Below are 25,437 nucleotides of genomic sequence, written 5' to 3'. Positions count from 1 at the left end.
GTAACAAAAAAATATGGAAAAACATTGAGGGTATAATTGCTCAACAGAAGATTCCAGAATCCTTCTGGCAAAAGTCATTTCAGGGTGAACACCCCAAGCCTTTTAATGGAATTATTAGGAAAACGTCCCAATGATGGAAGTATATGAACTTTTACCTAATCTGAAAATACTAGTTGATTAGTTACTGTACAATTTACTTATTATTTAAGAGAATAAGTATACACCTCAAGAGTCCTGATTTCACTGTAAGCATGCTTGTCCTTCATAAGGGAAACAGATGTATTTGATTCATTAAAGTACAACTAAAAAGACCAGACTTTTTTTTTTTTTGGACAGTAGAGATTAGAACACCTATCCATTTTTATTGGCGTTTGTGCCACCGTTGAGGCGATTCGCCCTCTCTATTTGTTCTGTTTGCCATGATCAATGAAAGTAAAAAAGGGGAAAAAAAAACCCAAAAAACCCCACACACTTTTTGGGTTGTCCCCGGAAATGTAAAGGGAGAAATCTTCTAATGGGGACACCAGTTCTGGTGACCAGGGAGACCCCAAAGGATTCCTTGAATTTGCAGGGATTTCCTCTCACTTCCAGTTTTGGCTATGGGACAGGAAGTGAAGGGAAATTGCCCCAATACAGCACAGATGGCAAATAAAAAAAACACCCGTTAGGGGTCGAAAAAAAAACAAACAAAAAAAAAAAAAAAAAAAAGTTTTGTCTTTGGTTTAGCTTTAAAGCAGAAAAACGTGTAGTCAACTTGCATTTGGAAAATAAAAGTAGAGAAAACAATATACTTCTCCCAGAACAAATAAGTTATCCACAGTTACAAGAGAGGTTTGGGAAACCCTTTATAAACTTCTGAAATGTGGCCCAATTGGAGCACCTTTCAGAAATGGTACTCTTTTCTGGGTTTGTTGAACACACTCTTCAAAACTTCTCCAGGCTGAAAAAAAAAACCCCACAAAACACCCACCCACCATATATTTAGGAAATGAAGGAAACGCATTCAGCAGTGATAACTCCTAAAAAGTAGCTAGCCACATTCAACGGGACATGAAATGTTGAAAATGTTTAACTACTTATCAAGTAGCAGGAAAAACGTCCAAAAGAAGCAGCTTGAATAAGCAGTAAAATATTTTTGTTACAGCACAAGTCCAGTTGAATTCAATCACTACTACTAGCTATGTCATAATCTGGATAAATGAGAGGCTTAAAGGCAACCTCTAAACATGTCCTGTACTTTAAAGTGTTACTAAACCCAGGATCCTGCATTCACTATATCTGGTCTCCCACAGTACACAGAACATGGAAACGCAATATTTTTTGTAAATCTAAACTGAAAAATACCTTTTCTCATCAGCAGTATATAGCTTATGACGTCTATCAGTGTCTGGTTAAAGCTTGTAGGAGGAGTTTCCATTCTCCTCTGACTGTCCTATAAGGCTGCAGGACCCCAGACCCTATGTCTGGATAGTGGCAATTGGCCCTGTGATGACCACATGCAACCTCCCAAGAAAAAAACAAAAAACACTAGCAATACACAAATGGAGCATGTGTAGAGGGACTACAAAGGCTCTGTTATCAGGAGATGGATTGGGGACTGTGGAAGAAGGGGAGGATCAGAGTCAACAGGATCAAACAGCCTTTTTACACAATGCAATGGATTAACCCCTTAGTTTCAACAGTGAGCATAACAAGCATGCTTTACTGCATATACACACTGATTTTACGGTTGTGGGTTTAGTAACACTTTAATAGCTTAATCCAGTGATGGCGAACTTTGGCACCCCAGATGTTTTGGAACTACATTTTCCACGATGCTCCACTACACTGCAGAGTGCCAGAGCATCATGGGGAATGCAGTTCCAAAAGATTTGGGGTGCCAAGGTTCTCCATCACTGGTTTAATCTATATCGCCTTTAAAAAAAAAGACAAAAAAAAAGAAAACCCCCAACACCTTTTTTTTCCTCCAGGGATCCACAATGGCGATTGTGACTTGGCCTTTCTAAAATATTTTATAATTTCCTGCTTTAAAAGCCAGCCTGGTTATTTGTGTTTGAGTAATGAAAACAAGAAAAAAATGGCAGCTGTGTGGCAAAAAGAAAACACACACACACAAAAATAGCAGCTGACAAACCACATCATCATCCCTCTGCCAATAGGGGACCAATGGTCATACCAATTCCTTTAGTGCAAGCACCTCAGTCACCCCACTGCATCTAAAACACATGCGGCTGATGCAGTTGATCCAGAAACATGTCAAACATGTCATCAGGCTCTGCATGCACTGAATGGCTGACTTTAAAAATACAAGTGTTCTGAAATATGCAACTTGTCACCTAGTCAGCAGTTTATACTAGATCAATGTGGAAAAAAAATGGCACAGCTCGCGTGAAAAAGACTAGAAGAAGAAATAAAAAAATAAAAATAGATTTTAGCCCCTCAGACTTTTTTTTTTTTTTTTGTTGAACAGGTGGCGATACAGATCAACTGGTTTCTGAAGGAGCCATGTCCCTCAATGAATGACAGAAAAACACATTTATATTCCTTACCACATTCAAAAAAATTGTAAACAGGGCGAACTTTAAGGACTCTCTGCATATATTCATGGAGAATGCAGACTTCAGACTTCCCATTAGGATTGATAACAAATTCTAGGAGACAAAAAATATTGCTTAGTTGCAAAAAAAATAAATACAAGTCAAACAGGTTTAAAAACTCAGAACATTAACCACCTTCAGACCGGACCATTTTGCTGGTAAATGACCAGAGGTCTTTTTACAATTTGGCACTGTGCTGCTTTAACTGGTAATTGCGCGGTCATGCAATGTTGTACCCAAACAAAATTTGCGTCCTTTTCTTCCCACAAATAGAGCTTTCTTTTGATGGTATTTGATTGCCTCTGCGATTTTTATTTTTTGCGATATAAACGTAAAAAGACTGCAAATTTTGAAAAAAAATGATATTTTCTACTTTTTGTTATTAGAAAAATCCAATAAACTCAATTTTAGTCATACATTTAGGCCAAAATGTATTCAGCCACATGTCTTTGGTAAAAAAAAAGTCAATAATTGTATATTTATTGGTTTGCGCAAAAGTTGTCACATCTACAAACGAAGGTACGTTTTCTGGAATTTACGCAGCTTTTAGTTTACGACTGCCTATCTCATTTCTTGAGGTGCTAAAATGGCAGGGCAGTACAAAACCCCCCCAAATGACCCCATTTTGGAAAGTAGACCCCCTAAGGAAATTGATAAGAGGCATGTTGAGCCCATTGAATATTTTATTTTTTTGCCTCAAGCGATTGAATAATGTTGTCACTAAATGATATATTGCTCACACATGCTATGGGCATATGTGAAATGACACCCCAAAATAAATTCTGCTGCTTCTCCTGAGTACGGGGATACCACATATGTGGGACTTTTTGGGAGCCTAGCCGCGTACGGGGCCCCGAAAACCAAGAACCGCCTTCAGGTTTTCTAAGGGCGTAAATATTTGACTTCACTCCTCACTACCTATTACAGTTTTGAAGGCCATAAAATGCCAAGATGGCACAAAACCCCCACAAATGACCCCATTTTAGAAAGTAGACACCCCAAGCTATTTGCTGAGAGTCATGTTGAGTCCATGGAATATTTTATATTTTGCCACAAGTTGCGGGAAAATTACAAACTTTTTTTTTTTTTTTTCCCACAAAGTTGTCACTAAATGATATATTGCTCACGCATGCCATGGGCATATGTGAAATGACACCCCAAAATAAATTCTGCTGCTTCTCCTGAGTACGAGGATACCACATATGTGGGACTTTTTGTGAGCCTAGCCGCGTACGGGGCCCCGAAAACCAAGCACCGCCTTCAGGCTAAGGGCGTTACAGTTTTGAAGGCCATAAAATGCCAAGATGGCACAAACCCCCCCCCCAAATGACCCCATTTTGGAAAGTAGACACCCCTAAATTTAGGGGTACACTAGTGAGACTAGGTAATAAATGGCGGGTGCCCTGAAACTATAAAAAAAATAACTAACCAACCAGCGTCACCTGTAACAGTTATATGGTGATCACTGGTGAAAGGGTTAACTAGGGGGCAATCAGGGGGCTTTATGCGGTAGTATATGGGGGTCCCTGGCGCTATAAAAAGCTGCGGCGAACCTAAATACCTACCTGCCTAACTAGCGTCACCTGTGACACTAATACAGCGATCAGAAAAACGATCGCTTATTAGGCTGGGTTCACACTGGAGCGATGCGGGAACGCCATGAATCCGCGGCGGGTTCCCGCATCGCATGCCTCCCGGCGGCACTTCACACTGCCCTATGCGAACTGCTGGGAGTGTCAGTGAAATGTTAATGACACCCCCAGATCAGTTCGCATATCGCAGTGCGATCTGCAAACTCGGATCGCATGGTGTGAACACCCATGCGATCCGATTCTGCTGCGGGCCAAAAAAAGGGTCCCGTGCGAATTTGCGGCGGGTGCGGCGGGTGCGACACGAATTCAGCCATACTATCTGTATGGCTGAACTCGAATCGCACAGAGATCGGATGTGATTTGCACTGCAGTGCGGTGCCAATCACATTCGTTCTCATAAACCGCTGCAATGTGAACCCAGCCTTAGTGACACTGGCGACGGGGGGTGATCACGGGGTTAAACCTTTATTGGGGGGGTTAGGGGGGCACATTAGAACTAAAGGGGGCTAACCCTAACTGCCCTAACAGTTATTACAGTCACAAATGACACCAATGCAAAAAAAAAAAAAAAAAAAAAAAAAAAAAAAAGCAATTGGTGTCACTGTGACTGGGGGGGCAGGGGTAATTGGGGGGTAAAGGGGGGTGTGAGTGTGCCTGGCATGTTCTACTGTATGTGTGGTGTGTTGGTGCAACTCACCGAACCTCTCTCCTCGGTGCCGGAACGAAAAATACCGACACGGAGGAGAGAATACATCACTTCCTCTCCTGTGTTTACATTACAGGATAGGAAATGATGTCACGGGACATTTTCATTCGTCGGGAGCGATCGCGAGGGGGTGGCTCGTCCGGGATCCCCTCGTCCGGGATCGCTCCCGAACGAATACCGACCGCCGCAGGCACCGGGCGGGGGCCCGATCGGGCCCCCGACCGGCGGGCAGGCAAGGACGTACATGTAAGCCCTTATGCCTGCCCGTGCCATTCTGTCGACGTACATCGTCGTGCGGCGGTCGGCAAGTGGTTAAAGAATATTTTTATAAAAACGGCGATAAACTTCTTTGCCACCAGCATTAACTGTGCAGGATAGGTGGCAGCTATTTTAATGGATACATTTTAAAGAAAATTAAAAACAATTAGCTAATTATATTTGTTTAGTCAAGTACAGGCTTAAGATATTGTGAGAATTTTGTTCAAATCTGAGTGCCAGCCTTTTTTTACCCCCTAAAAAAAAAAAAACCCTCGCATCTTACATAATATATTCTGACATATGTAATAAAGGTAGTCTTTTTGCTTGATAGTTCTTCAAATTGCTCACTGTCATCTTCAGTGTGGGAAACTGAAGTCCGCTCGTAGCTCTTTCTGGGATATGGTGTAGCTGGCTAACCAGGCATGCACCTCCAGATCTTGCGCATGGGCACAAAGCACGGCACATTCATTGTATTGTGGAGGCTGCCCATTGACTCCTGGGATTAATGACACTTCTATCCCAGGAGCCAGTGGGCAGTCAGATACGACATAACTCGCCACAGCATAGTACAGCGGAAGTGCATCTGTCTTGACAAAAAAAGAAAAAACACGGGGGAGGAGAGTTTCAAAAATTGGGTGGAACTCCGCTTTGAATACATGCACTCTTGGATTAAACAAACCTTTCTTTGTTGGTGCATCTTGAACAGCCAAAGTTATAAGTTTCTGATTGGCAGGTAAAATTGGTCTTTCAGATTCTGCTAATTTGCGTTTTACATCTCGATTAAACTGCCTTCTTTCTGCCCATGTCCTGAATTTCTTGACAGTAACTTGTTCAAAATCAAATCTTTTCTCCAAGTAGCTTCGGAAATCTTCAAGGTCTGATATAGAATAAAAAACATTTAAGAATGTAAATGGAAACCATCACATTATTCAATCTCTTGACATTATAGATTTCAGTAAAACATCACAGTGAAATACCAATAGAATTTTTTTTTCCACTTCACAGACAATGGGGCATCAATGACTACTTTATTTTGTAAAGGAAGAAAACAAATGGTCATTACCAATAGAAGCATAACCAATCTTAACATGGCGCAAAGACCCATAGCAAGCACAGCAGGCCATAGAACTTTTATTCAAGCTTTAAAAATTCACTAAGCTGTTAACATACAGAAAAGGGTGGGGGATATTGAACCTTGGGTAAACTAAGTGACTAAAGATTACAACAATGAAAATATTTTTATATATATATATATATATATATATATATATATATATAGCGATATTAAAAAAAAAAGTCAACCAGAACGCAATTTATAGCAGGGCACATTGGTTTCCCATTAGGCCCCTAATGGGAGACCAATGGGATGAGGCGTTTTAATCCATAAGCTGTCTTCATGTATCCCACAAATAGTCGCAGTCTGCCAAGACTTTACAAAATGGGTACCCTTACTTCCCCCATTCACTGGCCAACCTGGAATTCAGGTGGAAAAAGTTGATTTTACGTCACTTGATTTTTATAAGCCATTTTTCACAGAAGATCTCTATAGATCTATTGTGGACCAAAGCAATTTGTATGCTGGTCAATTCATCGCCGCAAATCCCCATTTGATCCTTGCCAGAGAATGGAAACCTATTACAGTTTCTGAATTTAAGACCTTTCTGGGCCTATCCCTCCTCAAGGGCATAGCTTAAAAAAAAAAAAGAAAAAAAAAAAAAAAAAGAAAGAATGAGTTGCGGTCATATTGGTCCACTGACCAAATTCACCATATGCAAATGTTCTCTACCTCCATGGCCAGGGCACGATACAAGCAGATCTTGCGGTTCAGGCACTTCAATGATAATGAACTCTGTTGTCCTCGGGGTGACACTGGATACGATTGGCTCTACAAAATTTGGCCCCTCATAAACCATTTCAACCAACAGGTTGCAGCCTTTTTTTATGCCCGATCAAGTTGTCTGCATTGATTAGTCCCCAATTATGTTTTCTGGCCGCTTGACTTTCAAACAGTATCTTCCCAGCAAGCGTGCCAGATATAGGGTTAAGATGTGACAGGGCCAAAGGCTATACATATAGTTTGATAATTAACGAGGGAAGAGATAGTCCCGTAGGGCTGGATAACTGCCCAGATTACATAGGGAGCGCTGGTAAGATTGTGTGGGACTTGACGTTGCACCGATTCGGAAAGGGGTACCATGTGGCACCGTGCAATCTAATTGCCGGGGCTTATCCCAGCAACTTGTAGATGCCCATCTTAGGCCGGGGGAGAGAGCCTGCTTGAAGTGTAATTTGCTCGCTGTGAAGTGGAGGGATAATCGGAATGTTTTTGTTCTGTACTCCCTTCACGCAGACACGACGGTCCAAATTCCACGGCGACTGGTGTTGTGGAAAAACCCCTCGGTGTCCACGAATATAACCTTAATACGAGAGGGGTGACCTCCATGACCAGTTGTTGGCACCGTACCTAGTTGCTCGTAAGGTACTAAAATTATATACATACATATACACACACACACACACTCCTTGATTATTGTATTTATACGTCAGTGTGTGTAGTAGGATTTTACACAAGCCGGATGTAGCCTGAAAAAAAAAAAAAAAAAAGAAAAAGAACCTTCTAATGTATGCCCAACAAGGAACAGCGACGTACTGGTATGTTTCTGGACTTTGAGTGGTTATACCAGAATGATGCCTGCAGGTTAGGTATCATTCTTTTCAGCCAGCGGACGACTCATGTAAAAGCAGTCCCAGCGGTTAATGGCCTCTAGACTGGTTTTACAAGCAGTGGGAGGGAACGTCACCCGCCCCCCCTCCCACGTCTTCCAAGGTTTTCTCAGGCTCTCCTGTCTCAACAGGGAACCCATGAATGCAGCCGGTGGTTCCGCCAGCTGACCATAGAGCTGATCAGAGACCAGAACGGCTCCAATCATCTCTATGGCCTAAGAAACCGGAATCTACGAGCACTTCACAACTTAGGTTTTGCCGGATATAAACAGCGCTATTGGGAAATTGGGAAAGTATCTTGGCGTGGTCAGATGCTTTGAGGGCAGAGGAGAGACCTAGGGTCTAATAGACCAATAAAAAAAAAAAAAGGGGGAGGAGGAATACCTGTCACTACCTATTGCTATCATAGGGGATATTTAGATTCCCTGAGATAACAAAAAAAAAATAAAAAAAAAAAAGTTTAAAAACAAAACAAAAAAGCAATAAATTAAAAATAAAACCACACACCTCTGTCCCCCCCCCCCCCCCCAACCCGCTCACACGAAAGGTGAACACAAGCGTTGGTCTGGTGCCATATGCAAACAGCAATTGCACCATGCATGCGACGTATCACTGCGAAGGTCAAATCAAGGGCAGTCATTTTAGCAGTAGAACTCCTCTGTAAAGGCTTTTAAAAATGTAAGTTGTTTGTCGCTGCTGCACATTTGTGCACAAATTTAAAGCATGGGGTGTTTGGTATCCATGCACTCGGCATAAGATCATCTTTTTTATTTCATCAAACACTTGGGCAATATAGTGTTTTAGTGCATTAAAAAAAAATTCTCCAAAATAATTGTGTTTGAAAAATTGCTGTGCACATAGTAGACACCCCAAGCTATTTGCCAATAGTCCATGGAATATTTGATATTTTGCCACAAGTTTTGAAAAAATTAAAACAAAAATGTTTTTTTTTTTTTTTTTTTTACACAAAGATGTCAGTAAATGTTATATCGTTCAAACATGGTATGGTTATATGTGGAATTACACCCCAAAATACATTCTGCTGCTTCTCCCGAGTATGGGGATACCACATGGTAGACTTTGGGAGCCTTGCCACGTACAGGACCCCAAAAAAACAATCCCCGCCTTCAGGCTTTCTAAAAGGCGTAAAATTGTGATTTTACTCCACTACCCATCACAGTTAGAGGTCCTGAAATGTCCAGATAGCACAACCCCCCCCCCCAAATGACCCCATTTTGCAAAGTAGACACCCCAAGGTATTTGCTAATAGGAATGGTGAGTATTTTGCAGATCTCCTTTTTGAAAATTAAGAAAGAAAATAAAAATGTATTGGTGATACCTAGCTGTGTACAGGACCCCGAAAACCAAGCACCGTCTTCAGGATTTCTAAGGGTATAAATTTTTGATTTCACTCCTCCCTACCTATCACAGTTTCAAAGGCCATAAAATGCCAAGATGGCACAAACCCACACCCCCAAATGACCCCATTTTGCAAAGTAGACACTGAGGCCTGCAGAGTAGAGGTTTTTCAGGCAGCACTAATTTTTTTTTAAGTGTTGGATGAGAATCATTGTGCTCGTGTTTGAGTGTTACTACAAAAAAGATATCAGGAGAATATCCATTGGTGGTAAACCCAGATAACCTTTAAGATACTAAAAGGTTTTGATTCCATGTACGGTTAGAAATTATGCCTTTTTCTGGACATCTATTAAAAACTTATTCTTATGCCATTAAAAATTAGGAAAATGTTTAAAAGAATATTGTCAACAACTGAAACAGGTTTTGTGATGAACTCTTGCCATTTCTACCCTCTATATGGGGGTTGACTGGATGCCTGTCACTAAAAGGTTTCAAGACCAAAATGAACAACAACGAGGAGAAGTGACAGCCTCATTAGGAACAATTTTCATTAACAAATACACTTATTACTGAAAACACTATCTAATGGGTTACAAAAGTGTTACTTCACAACTGTTAGTTCTTAAAGCAGATGTAAACCCGATTCATGAAATTTGAGCTGGGCACAAATTATTATTATACACGATTTATAGAGAGCCAACAGCAGCGCTTTACAATGTATAGGGGGACAGCACAATTACAGAACAATACAAAAAGGTACAGGAGGGCCCTGCTTGTAGAGCTTATATTCTAAAGGGAGGGGGTGGTGGTAAAAAAAGGTAATAGCTGCAGAGAATGATTTGATGGGGGGCACAAATATCTGTAGTGTTTTGCCATCTCTCTTCAAAGCCCTTTGTCCTGTAGCCTTCTGCCTCTTCTGTTATCAGCATGAGAATTACTGAAAAGTTCTCCAACACAGGAGATAAAAGCAGCCAGAGCTTTGTGTTGGGGAGGATGCTATAAATAGATTAGCAACACGCTAAACAATTCAACAAACAGATCTGAAAGTCCCTACCTATGAGGAGATGGGCTGTGTGCCTTTCCTCCAATCAGCTGTCTTGGCTGTATGCCCAAGCTTCTCTGCAGTGCTATCCAGGAAGGGAAAATCTAACATGATCCGAACTTTCTAAAGAACACATAAAGCTGAAGACAGCAGATATACATGTAAAACTTATGTAGGGACATAGGTTTCATCCCCGTGTATCATCTGAGGCTGTTCACTTCACTGGGTATATGTGAGGGTTTACGTCCACTTTAGCCCCGGAAGATTTGGCTGCTCAATGACCAGGCCATTTTTTGCGATACGGCACTGTGTCACTTTAATGGACAATTGCGCGGAAGTGCGACGCTGTACCCAAACAAAATTTACGGCCTTTTTTCCCTCCACAAATAAAGCTCTTTTAGTGTTATTTGATCACCTCTGAGGTTTTTATTTTTTGCGCTATAAACAAAAGAAGAGCGACAACTTTGAAAAAAAAACAAATATCTTTTCGTTTTTGCTATAATAAATATCCCAATTTTATTTTTTTTTTAAAACTAAATTTTTTCCTCAGGTTTAGGCCAATTTGTATTCTTCTACATATTTTTGATTAAAAACAAAAAATAAGCATATATTGGTTTGCGCAAAAATGATAGCTTCTACAAAATGAAGAATAGATTTACGGTATTTTTATTATTTTTTTTACTAGTAATCTCTAGTAAGTCAGCAATTTTTAAATCGAGACTGCAATATTGCAGCAGACAAAATCGGACACATTTTTGGGACCAGTGACATTTATACAGATTTAAACAGAGACTAGTGTTATAAAAATACACCAATTACTGTATAAATGACACTGGCAGGGAAGGGATTAACACTAGGGGGCGATCAAGGAGTTAACTGTGTTCCCTAGGGGACTGACGAGGGGAAGAGAGATCGGTGTTCATACTCAGTATGAACACACAATCTGTCTCCCCTCCCTGAGAGAACCAGGATTTGTGTGCACACACAAACTCTGTTCTGTAAAGAGCAATCACGCATGTCCATCGGTCATCTCGCCCGGCAGGCACTCACATTGGCTCCGGGGACACGCAAGCGACATCAGAGGCATTTTAAAGAGCCGACGTACAGCTACGACGGGTCGCGCAGGGGAGCCAACCTACCACAGTATAACTGCGACGGCTGGTCTGGAAGCAGTTAAAGAGTTTTAGTTTTACAAGACAAAAATTTGAATAGAGTTGGAGTTTAAACCTTGTCCTTGCTACCCAGTAGTGGGGTGGAGGGTGCAGACTGTGGGTTTTCAGATGGAAGAAATTAGCTGGTTGTACAGCTCCTCGTTCACTTCCACAGATCCCAATCTTTTTATGTCACTAAAAATAGGGATATATTTCGCATTTATACACAGTAAAATTAACATTAGTGTATTTTATTTATTTTTTTAATTGAAAATTTGCTTTAATATATCACCAACTGCACTATTGTGTGACAAAACATGCAACTACCACCATTTTATTCTTCTCCAGAATCTCTTCTTTCAGAAAAAAATGTTTTGGGGGTTAGAGTGGGTAAACCTAAAATTTCTGTTGGGTTTATCTATTCCACCTACTGGGAGCTTTATTCTCACTTCCAGCAAGAAATAAAGAATGCAGAACACGTCAAGTTGTAAACCCTCCCCACAAAAAACACACACACACACACACACACACAAATCCAAAAACACTTTTCAACCTTTAAAATCATGGTGTCATCATTCTTAGCCTTGTAATATTTATTTGGCTCACCAATGGATTCATCTTTGCAAACTTCAACTTTGGCCTTGACTTGTCCAAGGGCTCCTTGTGCGACTTCACTTGGACGTTCTCGGCCATCAGGAACAATGCCGTCGGCAGCAGCAGGATCAGCTTCCTCAGAATTGCACTCAGACTTTTCACCAACAGACTCTGAGGGGCCAGGGACTGGTGTTAGTTCATTCTTCTCCTTCTCTTCATTATCCTTCATTTTCTTGTAGTGCAAGCAAGGAATACTGCTTACGGGAGGATCATGTCTCTGGAAGCAAACATTGCACCAGATGGCAAATTAACTATACTCTATTTTTCATAATGCACATCCTAGTTAGATTAGTTACACAGAAGAATACCATACAACCAGTGAGATAAGACTCTAGTCACCAAACATTATCAAAGGGATGTGCCTTTACTGACCTTCTAGACTCTGCCCTCAATACACATCATTTAATTGACTGGGAATAAGTATGTAGCCAGCAAAGTTGTGCAAAGTTGGGGTGCACCGAATGGGTTTTTTGGTGCCGAAACAGATACCGAAAATGAAAAATACACTAGGCCGAAAACCGAAACCGAAACAGCACCGATACCGAAAATGACTGTTTTTAAAAAATATTTTCATACAGGAGATGGTCAGAGACTGCAGGCATGGTGCAGGAGATGGTCAGAGACTGCAGGCATGGTGCAGGAGATGGTCAGAGACTGCAGGCATGGTGCAGGAGATGGTCAGAGACTGCAGGCATGGTGCAGGATATCAAAGCAGCCTCACCAGTTCCCCTCAGATGCAGCCTGCCTGATAAAAATACGGTGCGGAAACTGACTGCATGGTGTGAACTAGAGCCATTGGAAGACATGGAAAACAATGTGCATGCATTTTGTGCAAAAAAAAAAAAAAAAAAAAGAAAGCACACGGAACTGCATCTGGTGTGAACTGGCCCCAAGCAAGCTACCTGGTTCCGTTCCAACAGACTTCTATTGGGAATGCTCATATCGTTACCTCTACTAGCAATAACTTAACCCTTCCCCATTCTATCACATGGAGATAAAAACCTAGCTGGGTGAAAATCAAGATTATTATTATTTTTTATTATATGGTCAATAAAGGGAGTACAGCCTTTGTCCTGTGACCTGGTGTTATATAGCATGGCTACATTCACACAAGTGGCCAGAGGTGGATAGTTTCAGAGGCAAACAAATGACTTTTGGATGCAGCAGCACTGTGGGAACAAAAAACGTGTGATTTAGCTGCGGACAAAACTCTGCAATGCTTGCCCTGGGCACACTCTTTCCCCCTCATGCAGCTTGCCAGTGTCTAAATGCAGCCTTACCCATGCCCGGATCAGAGCGGTGATCTCCGTGTGTCACAGAGCTGTGCATTGAATTGCCCGGGCGGCTGCAGTAACAATGTCCCGCCTCCTGTAATCACGTCACGCTGATTCAATGTCCCGCCATTGGATCAGTGTACCGTCTGTCACAGGAGGCGGGACATTGTTACTGCAGCCGCCCAGGCAATTCAATGCACAGCTCCGTGACACACGGAGATCACCGCACTGTCGGGCGGGACAAAAGGAGGACAGAGCACTGGGGACGGACAAGGAAAACACCCGTGCAATGGGCGGCACCAGGGGGGCGGAGCCCCGCACAGGCCCCGCCCCCATTTCCAGCCCCATTATCGGCAAGATTTTCCTTTCGGCATTTTGCCGAAAACACAATTTTCGGCGGCCGAAATTTCGGTGCATCCCTAGTGCAAAGCGATAAACTTCTGATCTGAATACTTGTTCCAGGTAAGTGACAGTGTCTAAACCACTGAATGAACCTGACAGTCAAAAAACTGAATTTTTAAGACAGCTGACCTGTAAAAACCTTTTCTTTGATGTGCAATCAGGGGACACAGAGCCATAGTACTTACTATGTGGGTTATATGGACCACTGATAGGGGCATGCCAGTGTCCATTGCCTAAGGCAAGACGTGTACTCCCTATATAACCCCTCCCACTACTGGGAGTCCTCAGTTTTGTAGCCAAGCAATACAAGTGTATATCAAGAAGGGAGGGACCTGTGTGTTTGATGTACATCAAAGAAGAGGATTTCACAGGTAAGCAGTTTTAAAAAATCCTATTTTCTTTTCTTATATCAGGGGACACAGAGCCATAGAAGTTACTATGTGGGATGTCACATAGCAATGGCAACTGAAGGGAAGGGGGATCACTTGATGAATCCATTTGGAAAAAATTGTGGATTTTGGCACTGCCTGTCCTCTTTGGACCCTCTGGCAGTACAAACAAAACGTGTTTTGCAAACCTGAGCAGTTGCCTTTAAATAGTCGGATTGCTCTTACTACATCAAGGGAATGAAGTGCATTCTCTTCCCTAGATTGAGGCTCTGGGAGAAATAAGGAAGAATATCATCTTGGTTTAAATGAAAACCTGTTACCACCTTTGGTAGGAATTCAGGATTAGGACATAAAACAAACTCATCCTTATGCATGATCAAATATGGCTCTTTACAAGACGGAGCAGCTAATTCAGATACTCTTCTAGCAGAAGAAATTGCAACCAGAAAGATTATGTTTCTTGTCAAAAGGAATTTATCATAAAGGCTCAAAACGGCTGATTCTGCAAAGCCGATAAGGCCAATTTTAAATCCCAAGGATTTAGAGGTGCCTTGATAGGGGGATTAATCCTTGTTACCCCCTGAATAAGCTACGCACCAAGAGTGGGAAGCAAGAGGCCATAGAAAAAAAACACTGACAAGGCTGGGATCTGGCTCTTGATAGAACTCAAGGCCAGCTTCATTTCAGATCCCATTTGCAGAAAATCAGGGATCCTGCTTATGACATACTTCCTGGGGTGCAAACCCCTGGATCCACACCAAGAAACATATGCCCTCCAGACTCTATACTAAGTGATTCTGGAAGTCGGCTTCCCGGCATTAATCAAAGTAGACACTACCGAAGGAGATCACCCACGATCTTTTATAAAGTGGGATTCAACAGTCAAATCTGTTAAATCTTTTAGTCCGTAAGGTAGGATGAAATACCGGACCTTGTGCGAAAAGGTCTGGCTATAATGGCAGAGTCCAAAGGATTCCTAATGCCACTGGGGCCACCAGAATCACCTCCTTCTGTTCCTGCTTAATCCTGGCGCGGAAGTAGCAGAACTGGAGAAAATGCACAGATCAGTGAAAACTGATCCCATGGGAAGATTAATGCATCTGTTCCGCCTGCTATCGGATCCCTTGTTCGACACAAAGTTGTTGACATTGTTGTTGAATCTGGACGCGAATAAGTCCGGAATACCCCATCTTCTGACATATTGCTAGGAAGATGTCGGGGTGAAGAGACCATTCTCCCGGAAATAATTGTTGGCGACTCAAGTAGTGCGCCTGCCAATTCTCTATTCCTGAAACGAAAATTGCAGATAGGCAAGGAATGTTGTGTTCTGCCCAAGCTAGAACATTATTCACCTCTTTTTTGGGCTGCACACCTCTCATACCCCCCCCTGGTGATTGAAGTAAGCCACCACCATGGCATTGTCACACTGAATCCTGACAGGACAGTCCCATAGTCTGACCGTCCTAGATTCTAGGGCCAGACGTACTGCCAGAATCTTCCAAAAAGTTGACAAGGTCCTCTAACCTTGGCAATCTTCCCCTGGACAGAATCTTCTTCCAGGGCTGCTTCTCAGCCTAGAAGGCTGGCATCTGTTAACACCTTTCAGGATAAAGATTATTTTGCTGGATAACCACCAATTTAGGCTCTGACTTGCGTCAGGAGCCAAGCGTATTGGAAACAAGGTCTGAATCTTTTTATTCCAGACCAACAGGATGGTGTTTTGAAGCAGCTTTTTGAGTAAAAACTGCACATAAGGGATGGCCTCGAATTTCCCCTAACAATTTCTTGCACAGCCGAACAGAAGGAATTTTCCTTTGTTTTGATACGTTGAATTAGTCCTACAATGGAACTAATTCTTGTCTGGGGTAAGAATACCTTCTTCTGTATGGTATCTATAACCAGCCCCAAGTACTGTAATCTCCTTGATGGTTATTAATGTGAATCTTCGTAGGTTGAGTATCCAACCCAGAGATTTCAAATAGTTATGGCTGTGATCAGACTCTGGTTTTAGACCCGAGACCGATTGATCTATTAAAGGTAGATCGTCTAAATAGGCTAGGACTGTTATGCCTTGAGCCCTTAATCTGGCTAAACGAGGTGCCAGAATCTTTCAGAACACCCATTGTGCTGTGGTTAAACCAAATGGCAGGGCCACAACAAATGATAATTTTATATTTCAAAACGCAGAAATTCCTGGTGAGCGGGAAAAATTTGGCATATGTTGATATCAAAAATACATATCGATTAAAGCCAAAAAAAAAAAAAAAAAAACTCCCCTCCTTGCAGGATGGGCACAACCGATTGGATTATGAAAAGGATCGGATGTTTAAGTGCCGATTCAGATCTTGAAGATCTAAAATAGGTCTTACCTCTGTTTGGTTCTGGAACCGCAAAAGGTTTAAACCAAACTCTGTGGCCTGTTCCACTAAAGGAACCTCTAATATCAAATACTGGGATAATAGCTGACCCAGAGGCCAGAAAGAAAGTTATTTTTCTCTGGATCCTAGGGAACATTTTCCCTTAGAAAAAACAAGGAGACGGAAACTCTCAGAACTCTAGAGAAAAAAAAAAAAAAAAAAAAAAACTGCAGAAATCTATCTGTCTTGATAATGTTCCTACCAGATCTTGAGAATCGCAGGACCTTTCCCCTCACCTGAACGAGTGGGGGTGCCGCTTCATAAGGCTTTAGCATTCTGCTTTGTGGACTTTCTGCCCCAAGATCTCTTCTGACCCTGGTGCTACCCTTTGGGACTTTCCCATGAACCTGACGGTTGAGGCCGTCGAGACTGCCTAGAGGCAGATGCCCCTGGCATAGGAGAGGCAACACAGATAAAAAAGGAGAAATGTTTGAACCTCTTCTTTACTGGTAAAAGAGTGCTTTCCCCATTCAAGGTCCTTTGGATGTACTTATCCATCTCATCTCTAAATAGCTGTACCCCATGAAGCGGAAAAAACTGGCTAAGAGCTTTTTACACAGTGCTTTCGCCTGATCAATATTTCAGCCACAGAACTATGCGAGAATGCACTAGTCCAAGCATAAGCCATAAGACTTAAATGATACAGTCTTTCATAGCATCTACTGTGAGACATAGTGCATCAGATACAACAGCCCATTGCCGGGCCCGCTGATCAGGCAGAATTTCAAGTATCTCCACAAACTGTTCCATAATGGACTGAGATACACCAATTGCAGCAAGAACCGGCTGCGCTACTGAACTTGCAAGACATATAGTCTTTAAAAAGAAGTTCCAACTTTTTTATTTGTTGGATCCGTTAACATCAGTGCATTATCCACCGGACATGTGAGACTCTGCTCACTGAGGTGATTGCAGCATCAATTTCTGGAACCCCCCCCCCCATTTTCTTCCTAGAAATACTCTTTCATAGATAATGTGTGGAGAATTTCATGGGAGGATAATATAGTTTATCCGGATGTTCCCATTCAGAATACATAAGCTTTTTTAGCCATGCATGAATAGGAAAAAAACATCCCTAGATGGGGGAGGTTCTAATGAACCAAATTAGAGGTAGGTACCTCAAGAGCCTGTGCTGCAGGCAGCAAAAAAGGTTGAGAAAGGGAGTACACAAGCAACTTGTCTTGTGATGTTACTCCTTCCATATTAGGATCTTCCGAAGAGGATAAATAAGTATCTTCCAAATATTTGGGAAGAACTACCTAGTCCCCAGCCTCCTGCACCTCAACAAGAGGGTCCTGAGGACTAGATGGGAATCTGCTATATTTAGCCTCACTATGGAGAGACATCATAGCATTATTCTTCTTTCCACTTTACTAATGGTAGAAGAAAAAAAAAATATCTTTTGTATGATATATACAGGGACTGAAGTGTTTCATGCAACAACAGTTTCCCCTGACGGCTCAATCTGACTAGCCGTATCCCTCTCAGAGGAGGAAGGCATTCTTTTGGAAATGGATTAAGTTTATAATGAAAAAACCATTGACCCCTTTCGAGAAGTTCCTGGTCCTATTACCATTCATAGCCTGAAGCATAAAGCAGAGGCACTATGCAAAAGAATGTACATTACTAGGGTATAGTTCAGCGCCATTAGCTGCTATTAATCCTAGCCTGGAAAAGTATAATGTGTCAAAGGGAAAAAGTCTGTGTTCACTAACCTGAACAAGCCATCCTCCTGTTCTGTCCCTCCGCAGCAAGCAGCAGCTTTCACATATACAGCGCTAAAATCAACTTCCTACATGTGTGGCCGGCGTCTGACGCCCTTAGCCACACCCCCTTTCCTTTCAAAGGAAAGTGCTTTCCCGTGCGAGCGGCGTCCTGTGGACATGCAGCATGGCAGGGGGGGGTGGGGGGTTAAAACCTCTGCTGAACAGCTGCGGTCTGTGTCTGTTTTAAAAAAAAAAAAAAGAAAGAAAAAGGAAACTAGTTTGGCATCTTTACCCCCGAAGGGGGAAAAACTATTTTGGGGGTAGAGGAAGAGAAGCAGACCCCTCTTCTTACTGGAGGATGTGTTGTGGCTGGAGGAGAGGAGAACGAAGGCTCCTGTGCGGTTTCCAGCATCAGGACAGTGAGTGCTCAATACAGCCCCCAGTGGTGACACATAGGCATAACATTATACATAGGAGAAATTCCTGAGAAAATCTCCCTTACCTTATCCGCACAGCAGGGTTTTATCAGAGATAAATATCTAATCTTCACCCTTTACGGTGGGCTCCGAAACTTTTTCGAAAACCTTCAGGAACCGGGGAACCTTGGATTACCCACAATCCTGGACCTGTGACAGCACCCTGCCATTAAAAACTTTATGGCCTTACTACCAAAAAAGTACTGGATCCCAGGGTCCAGCTCTCTAAAAGAGAAGCGTTCGCAAGCAAAACCTTGTTTCTTCGGACACAAGGCCCGGGTACCATTCATTTAGCCCATGAAAAGACATCATAGCGGATCCGGTCAGCACGGCTAGCCCCAGCAAGGATTGCTTCCAGTGGAGCTCAGCACAGCACATCTTTACTCATGACCAACACCTTAGACACTGGCGAAAAAACTGGAGGACTCCTAGTAGTGGGAGGAGTTATGTAGGGAGTACACGTCTTGCCTTAGGGGCGTGCCAGTGTCCATCACCTATCAGTGGTCCATATAACCCACATAGTAACTACTATGGCTCTGTGTCCCCTAATGCAAGAAAAGAAAGCTAGCATTTCCAATTGTTCAGCAAAGGCAGCCCTCCGTTTTCTCCCCGAAATGGTTCTCTTTAAAGAGAAACTATAATCCCCTCCACTGCAGTGATGCAGTCCCTCTCTGGCTGATGTCCAACCAGTCTTAAAAAGAGGGGGGGAGGGAGGGAAGGAAGGAGGGAGGGAGGGAGGGAGGGAGGGAGGGAGGGAGGGAGGGAGGGAGGGAGGGAGGGAGGGAGGAGGCTAAGGGTCACTTAGTCAGTTCAGGCTCTGGAGAGATCCCAACTTTTAAAATGTCATGATCCACCCAGATGCTTGACCGGAAGCTGGCTTAGCCTCTTAGCGCACCGGTGAGAGCTTAAGCCAGTCTCTCCAGTTCCTTGCACAACCTAGCACTCCAGTGAGTGTTGGGTGGGGCAAAGCAGAGTCACCGACTCACCGATGACTGAAGCCCGAAAACAGAATGATCAGCTGTCTTTGATCGCTTGGTTCTCGGTCTACGAGGCGGCGGGGGACAAATGCAGCATCCACCTAGGTGATTATGAATCTTTATTTTTGCTTTTAATTCCCATATCTCTCTCTTAATCTGTGTTCAGATGTTTGTCCACTTTGATTGGCCAGGCCAGGATGATGTTATTCCTGAGGGGAGAGTTCCGTTATCTGGCCAGATGCCAAAATCGTTCGGTGAGCCATGCATGAGCAACTCAATGTACATTGTAATCAGGTAGGCAAGACAACATAGTCTCTTCTGTATAAACATCCTGCCTGTTCACAACTATTGTGAGTAAAGTTGCACTTTAATCTGTGAGATCTGTTTGACACACTGATTAGACATTAGTAAAAGAGCATGTGCAGACAGGCTTTAATAGCAAATACAGTATTTCTTTTATCAATTTGAGATGTTTCCGAGACCACAATAGAGTGCGTGTCTGTGCACAACATCCATCCATAGATTTGAGAGAGATATAACTAACACACACACACACACACACACTCTCTCTCTAAATGAGCATATAATGTGAAATTTAGCTGAAACAATCCAATTTTTGTAAACATCACAAAAGTAACTGGGGGCAATACCTTGAATAGGCTAACTGCTGTGAAAATAAAAAGTAAGCTTCCAAGGCACAGAGCCCCATCTTGAAGCAGATATGCATTTGACATTTACTGTCTGTAACAGAACATTTTTAAATAGCACATGCACCTGCTTTGTAATAAACAAAAGTGCATAAGACAGCAAAGTCCACATTTACAATAACATAAGTCTAACATTTCATCTAATAGTTAAAAGCAGAAGTTCCTTCAGAACATACTCTGATGCTTCCAGTTCCCAAGAAGTAAGGTCTGGACCAGGTCACCACTCGTGTTTCTCTGTGCAGGTAGACAGGAATGCCAGAATTATGGAATGTCATTATCCATCCTTCAGGCAAGGGCTCAGTTGGAGGACGTCCTCGACCTACATAATGAAGTTTAAATAAGGAAAAAAGAAAAAAGAAAAATATTCAAAGTGTTAACAGGTCTCATTCACAGGGGTGCTGTGGCCCATACTGCACGAATCACTAATTTGTTTATATGGCTAGAGCGGCCAGGAGTTGCATACAGGCAGCCTATGTGCAAGCCTGTCAAATTAGGATGATCGGCTATGTCTGTACAACAGCTACATCCTAGTAGAGTAGCATCGGCTTCTCCCAAGCAGCTCCAGCCATGTAACTGGCCAACTCATGCTGTACAGGCTACAGCACCTCTCTGAATGAGGTCTTAAAACAGTTTACCTTTATTTTCCTTTATCCTGCTGAATACAAACACATGGAAAAATGACATTTAAGCAATGGGTATATACAAAAGAATCTCACTGAACCATTTCTGAATCTTACTGCTTCCTCCTCCTTTGCTATAGGTTGAGAAGCTGCTCAGTTTATTCATTCAGCTTCTTAGAAGGTGTAGAAGTTTCTATGCTTTAGCAATTACAGTTGATGCATAGCACATGAAGTTGCTTACTTTTCAGAACAGTTTTTATCCTGGTTATCATTGGTTGAACACCGGTCTCCCCGTCAGAATGGTGGTCACTGTCTTCATCGAATTTCTCTTCTAGCCTTCTCTTTTTTGGAGTATGAAGACTCTCTTCCAACAGTGCATCCACATCATTATCAAAATCATCCTGCAAAACAAACTATCAGGCACGTCCCCTCTTCCAAAAAGGTGGGAGAGGTCAAATCCCCTTTACACTTATCACACGCATGTACCTCCACTCTGGAGCTAAAGATGGCAAAGAATGGGTCTACAATATGCTGCTGACTGCACAACACTTTGAAACAACTGAGAAAATACAGTAAACATATCTGACCAGCGCATGGTTAAGATGCATATGACAAAGCACAACAATTCAAAACACAGGCAGGCTGCTCAAATAACAAATGAAATGTTAGTACTTAGTAAGGAATTGGTTTGGTTAGAATTACAAACATACCTCATAGTTGTAAATAAGAGATTCATCTTCATTCTTATCACTCTGTAGGATAGTTTCTGATACAAATTCAGCTCCATCCTCATCCACATCCATCACATTCTCTGTAAAATCCTCAAGATCATCCAGAACAGCGTATTCCACTTTATTCTCCAGATCGGTTTCTGGATCTTCATTTCTGTTACTTGCAATTTCATCATTACCCAAAAATTCACCATTGCTACTATCAGCAAAAGGACAAACATGCAAGTCTCCATTGACAGTTTTATTGCTACCTAAGTCTGTTGGACTCTCTGAACCTGTTCCAGTGTAAAGCACCTTTCTATCTTTGCTTTTACAACTCTCTGTAAAGCTTACACTAATTTTAACATCTTTAAGTAACTTAAGATCAGGGGTAAACCTCTTAACTGGTGGGGCATGGCGAGCGGTTCTGGGGCTTTGGTCACTTTGCAATGGATCTAGTACTGTAGGATGGCTCTTGTATGTAGATGACCCTTTAGTAAGTAGCTGTTCTCCGTTGTTTAGCTGCAGGTCCTCAGCTGGGGTTTGTGACTGTCCATCACCACCAGAGCCAACGTCCATTACCTCTGCGTCACTGGACGTTTGCAGGGGAGGTGGTGGAGGCTCTTCATTTGGCGGCAGTGGTGGGGGACAAGCAGGTGTGAACTCCATTTCCTTGCATCCAGGTTCATCGGGGGGAGGGGGGATATCCTCACATTGCTCCATACTTAATACTAAATCTAAAGACTAAACAAATTTTTTCCTAAATTACTAATTTTAACTTTAAAAAGGTGAATGTCCAGCTTGTATAAAGCATTTTTCAACTGGGAACTCAGATGATTCAGTTAAGCTGACTACATTGCTCTTTTCATTAATGTAGACAGCCTTCAGAAATACTGTCTCTATTACTGGAAATCACAATGTATTCAGCTTAAGATGAGTAATCATTAGGTAGACATTTTGGTTCTTGAAGCTTTGTTCCTTCCTGTAGAGAGAGAGAGAGAGAGAGAGAGAAAAAAAAAAAAAAAAAGAAGAAGGAGGGTAGGAAGAGAAAAGTAAAGTATTAGAATAAAAACAAAAAAAAAAAAACGGTTTCATTTTCGTAGGACTTCTGTTAGTTCTATCCTCCATTAGTATGGGCTAAAATAAACAGTATAACATGACCAAACACCACATTAAGCATCAGTTATGAATATAAAATGGCAACTTAATATTTTTCAATTTCTATAAAAACAATGTTCATACAGCCAAGGTCACCAAGCATTTTTCAGAACAAGACAGGAAGGCTGTTGGTGCAGGGAAAGTACATTTTCAACAGTTCAAAAACAGTAGGAATAAGGAGTTCAACCAAATTTTAGCAAAGTCATTTTAAATTTGAGACTTGCTACTAGAAGAAGAAGAAAAAAAAAAAAGTATTGAATCCATTAAAAAAATAAAAACAAATAAAAATTATACATAACCGTCCAAAAATTCAGGTATTCTCTCCCAATTCCGGCGCGAAAGATCGTCACAGTATCTACACCATGTCCTGCCCCTCCTTGGGGCTCCCCCCTTCCCCACACACTGTCTTCTGGGAGACACACAGGTCCCAGAAGAAAGCAGGGACCACTCAGAATGCGCATGCGCAGTAGGGAACCAGGTTGTAAAGCCATAAGGCTTCACTTCCCGATTCCCTGACTGAAGATGCCGGCGCCACCACCCGGGATGGGTCGGCTTTGGGTGAGGACAATGCTGGCGCCCTGGACAGGCAAGTGTCCTTATTTTAAAAGTCAGCAGCTGCAGTATTTGTAACTGCTGACTTTTTTTTTTTTTAAACATTTTCAGGCAGAACTCCACTTTAAAAATGTCAGTTTCTGCAATTTAAGAAAAGGAGATAAAGAAATAATTTCAGAACTTTTGTCCATCTTTAACCACTTCCTGACCGGCGCACACCGATGTACGTCGGCAGAATGGCACGGGCAGGCATATTGGCATACAGGTACGTCCAGTTTTAAATGCCGCCCTGCCATCACTCGCGTGCTGCCGGCGGCGCGCTCGCGTGCCAGTCGGGACCCCTGTGAGTCCGGTCGCGGGTCCCGCGGACTCGAAAGCCGCGGGCATACCCGCGATCGTCTCACGTGGCGGCTGAACGAGGAGATGTCGTTGTAAACAGCATCTCCCCTTTCTGCCTAGCAACAAGTGACGCTGATCTCTGCTCCATGTGATTGAAGCAGAGAACAGTGTTCACTAAAACAAAGCCCAGCCCCCCAGTTAGTAACACGCCCCTAGGAACACTTAACCCCTACACTGCCACCCATTTGGTTAATCCCTTCACTGCCAGTGTCATTTACACAGGAATCACTGCATTTGTATAGCAGTGATTGCTGTATAAATGGCAATGGTCCCAAAAAAAAAAAAAAAAAAAAAAAAACGCTGATCGCCGCCATTACTAGTAAAAAAAAAAAAACTATCCCCTATTTTGTAAACGCTATAACTTTTGCGCAAACCAATCAATCGCTTATTGTGATTTTTTTACCAAAAATATTTAGAAGAATACGTATCAGCCTAAACTGATGGGAAAAAAAAGTTTTTTTTTTTTATATATTTTTGGGGGATATTTATTATAACACAAAGTAAAAAAATAATGCGTTTTTTTAAAAATTGTCGCTCTATTTTTGTTTATAGCGCAAAAAATAAACGCAGGGGTGATCAAATACCACCAAAAGAAAGCTCTATTTGTGGGGAAAAAAAGGACGTCAATTTTGTTTGTTAGCCACGTCGCACGACCGCACAACTGTCAGTTAAAGCAACGCTGTGCCGAATCGCAAAAAGTGGTCTGGTCTTAAGCCAGCAAAATGGTCCGGTCTGAAAATGGTTAATGTGATCTATAAACTGTGCAACTCGATTGAACAACAAACTGAAATCTTTTAGGTGGAGGAAAGTAAAAAAAAAAATATATATATATATATATATATATATATATATATATATATATATATATATATATATATATATATATATATATATATATATATATATATATATATATATATATAATGATAATAAATATGGTTGCATAAGTGTGCACACCCTTACACTAATACTTTAGTGAAGCACCTTTTGGTTTTATTACAGCACTCAGTCTTTTTGGGTATGAGTATCAGCGTTGCACATCTTGACTTGCCAATATTTGCCCACTTTTCTTTGCAAAAACACTCCAAATCTGTCAGATTGCGAGGGAATCTCCTGTGCACAGCCCTCTTCAGATCACCCCACAGATTTTCAATTGGATTCAGGTCTGGGCTCTGGCTGGGCCATTCCAAAAATGTAATCTTCTGGTGAAGCCATTCCTTTGTCGATCTGGATGTAGGCTTTGGGTTGTTGTCATGCTGAAAGGTCAGCTTTCTAGCAAAAGCCTGAAGTTTTTGTGCAAATATTGACTGGTTCATAATTCCCTCTACCTTGACTAAGGCCCCTGTCCCAGCTGAAGAAAAACAGCTCCAAAGCACGATGCTGCCACCACCATGCTTCACTGTAGGTATGGTGTTCTTTTGGCGATGTGCAGTATTATTTTTGCATTTTTTTGCATTTTTGTCTTCACTGTGTTCCATGGTAAATCTAATGCCTTGGATTCTTTTGTACCCTTCTTCTGATGGATACCTTAACAATGAGATCCCTCTGATGCTTTGGAAGCTCTCTA

At 42.1% G+C, this 25,437-nt stretch overlaps 1 protein-coding gene across 1 annotated transcript in view; it reads right to left on the bottom strand.

Moving 5' to 3' along the window:
• Positions 1 to 25,437, bottom strand: part of DGCR8 (DGCR8 microprocessor complex subunit) — an 83,913-nt gene that overhangs the window by 32,663 nt on the left and 25,813 nt on the right. The window contains exons 2-7 of the mRNA XM_077461705.1: positions 21,762 to 22,743; positions 21,293 to 21,452; positions 20,608 to 20,750; positions 12,036 to 12,300; positions 5,833 to 6,030; positions 2,550 to 2,651 (exon numbers count right to left, since the gene is read on the bottom strand). Of these exons, the coding sequence (XP_077317831.1) occupies positions 2,550 to 2,651; positions 5,833 to 6,030; positions 12,036 to 12,300; positions 20,608 to 20,750; positions 21,293 to 21,452; positions 21,762 to 22,484 (1,591 nt within the window). The 5' untranslated portion in view covers positions 22,485 to 22,743. The remainder of the gene's footprint in view (positions 1 to 2,549; positions 2,652 to 5,832; positions 6,031 to 12,035; positions 12,301 to 20,607; positions 20,751 to 21,292; positions 21,453 to 21,761; positions 22,744 to 25,437) is intronic.

Source organism: Lithobates pipiens, unplaced genomic scaffold (genome assembly GCF_037356315.1).
Source record: "Lithobates pipiens isolate NorthernLeopardFrog02 unplaced genomic scaffold, aLitPip1_a1.2 Scaffold_3, whole genome shotgun sequence".
NCBI classification, from domain to species: domain Eukaryota; kingdom Metazoa; phylum Chordata; class Amphibia; order Anura; family Ranidae; genus Lithobates; species Lithobates pipiens.
Note: the sequence above shows the minus strand (reverse complement) of the source record. Positions and strands in the feature narration are given on the sequence as shown.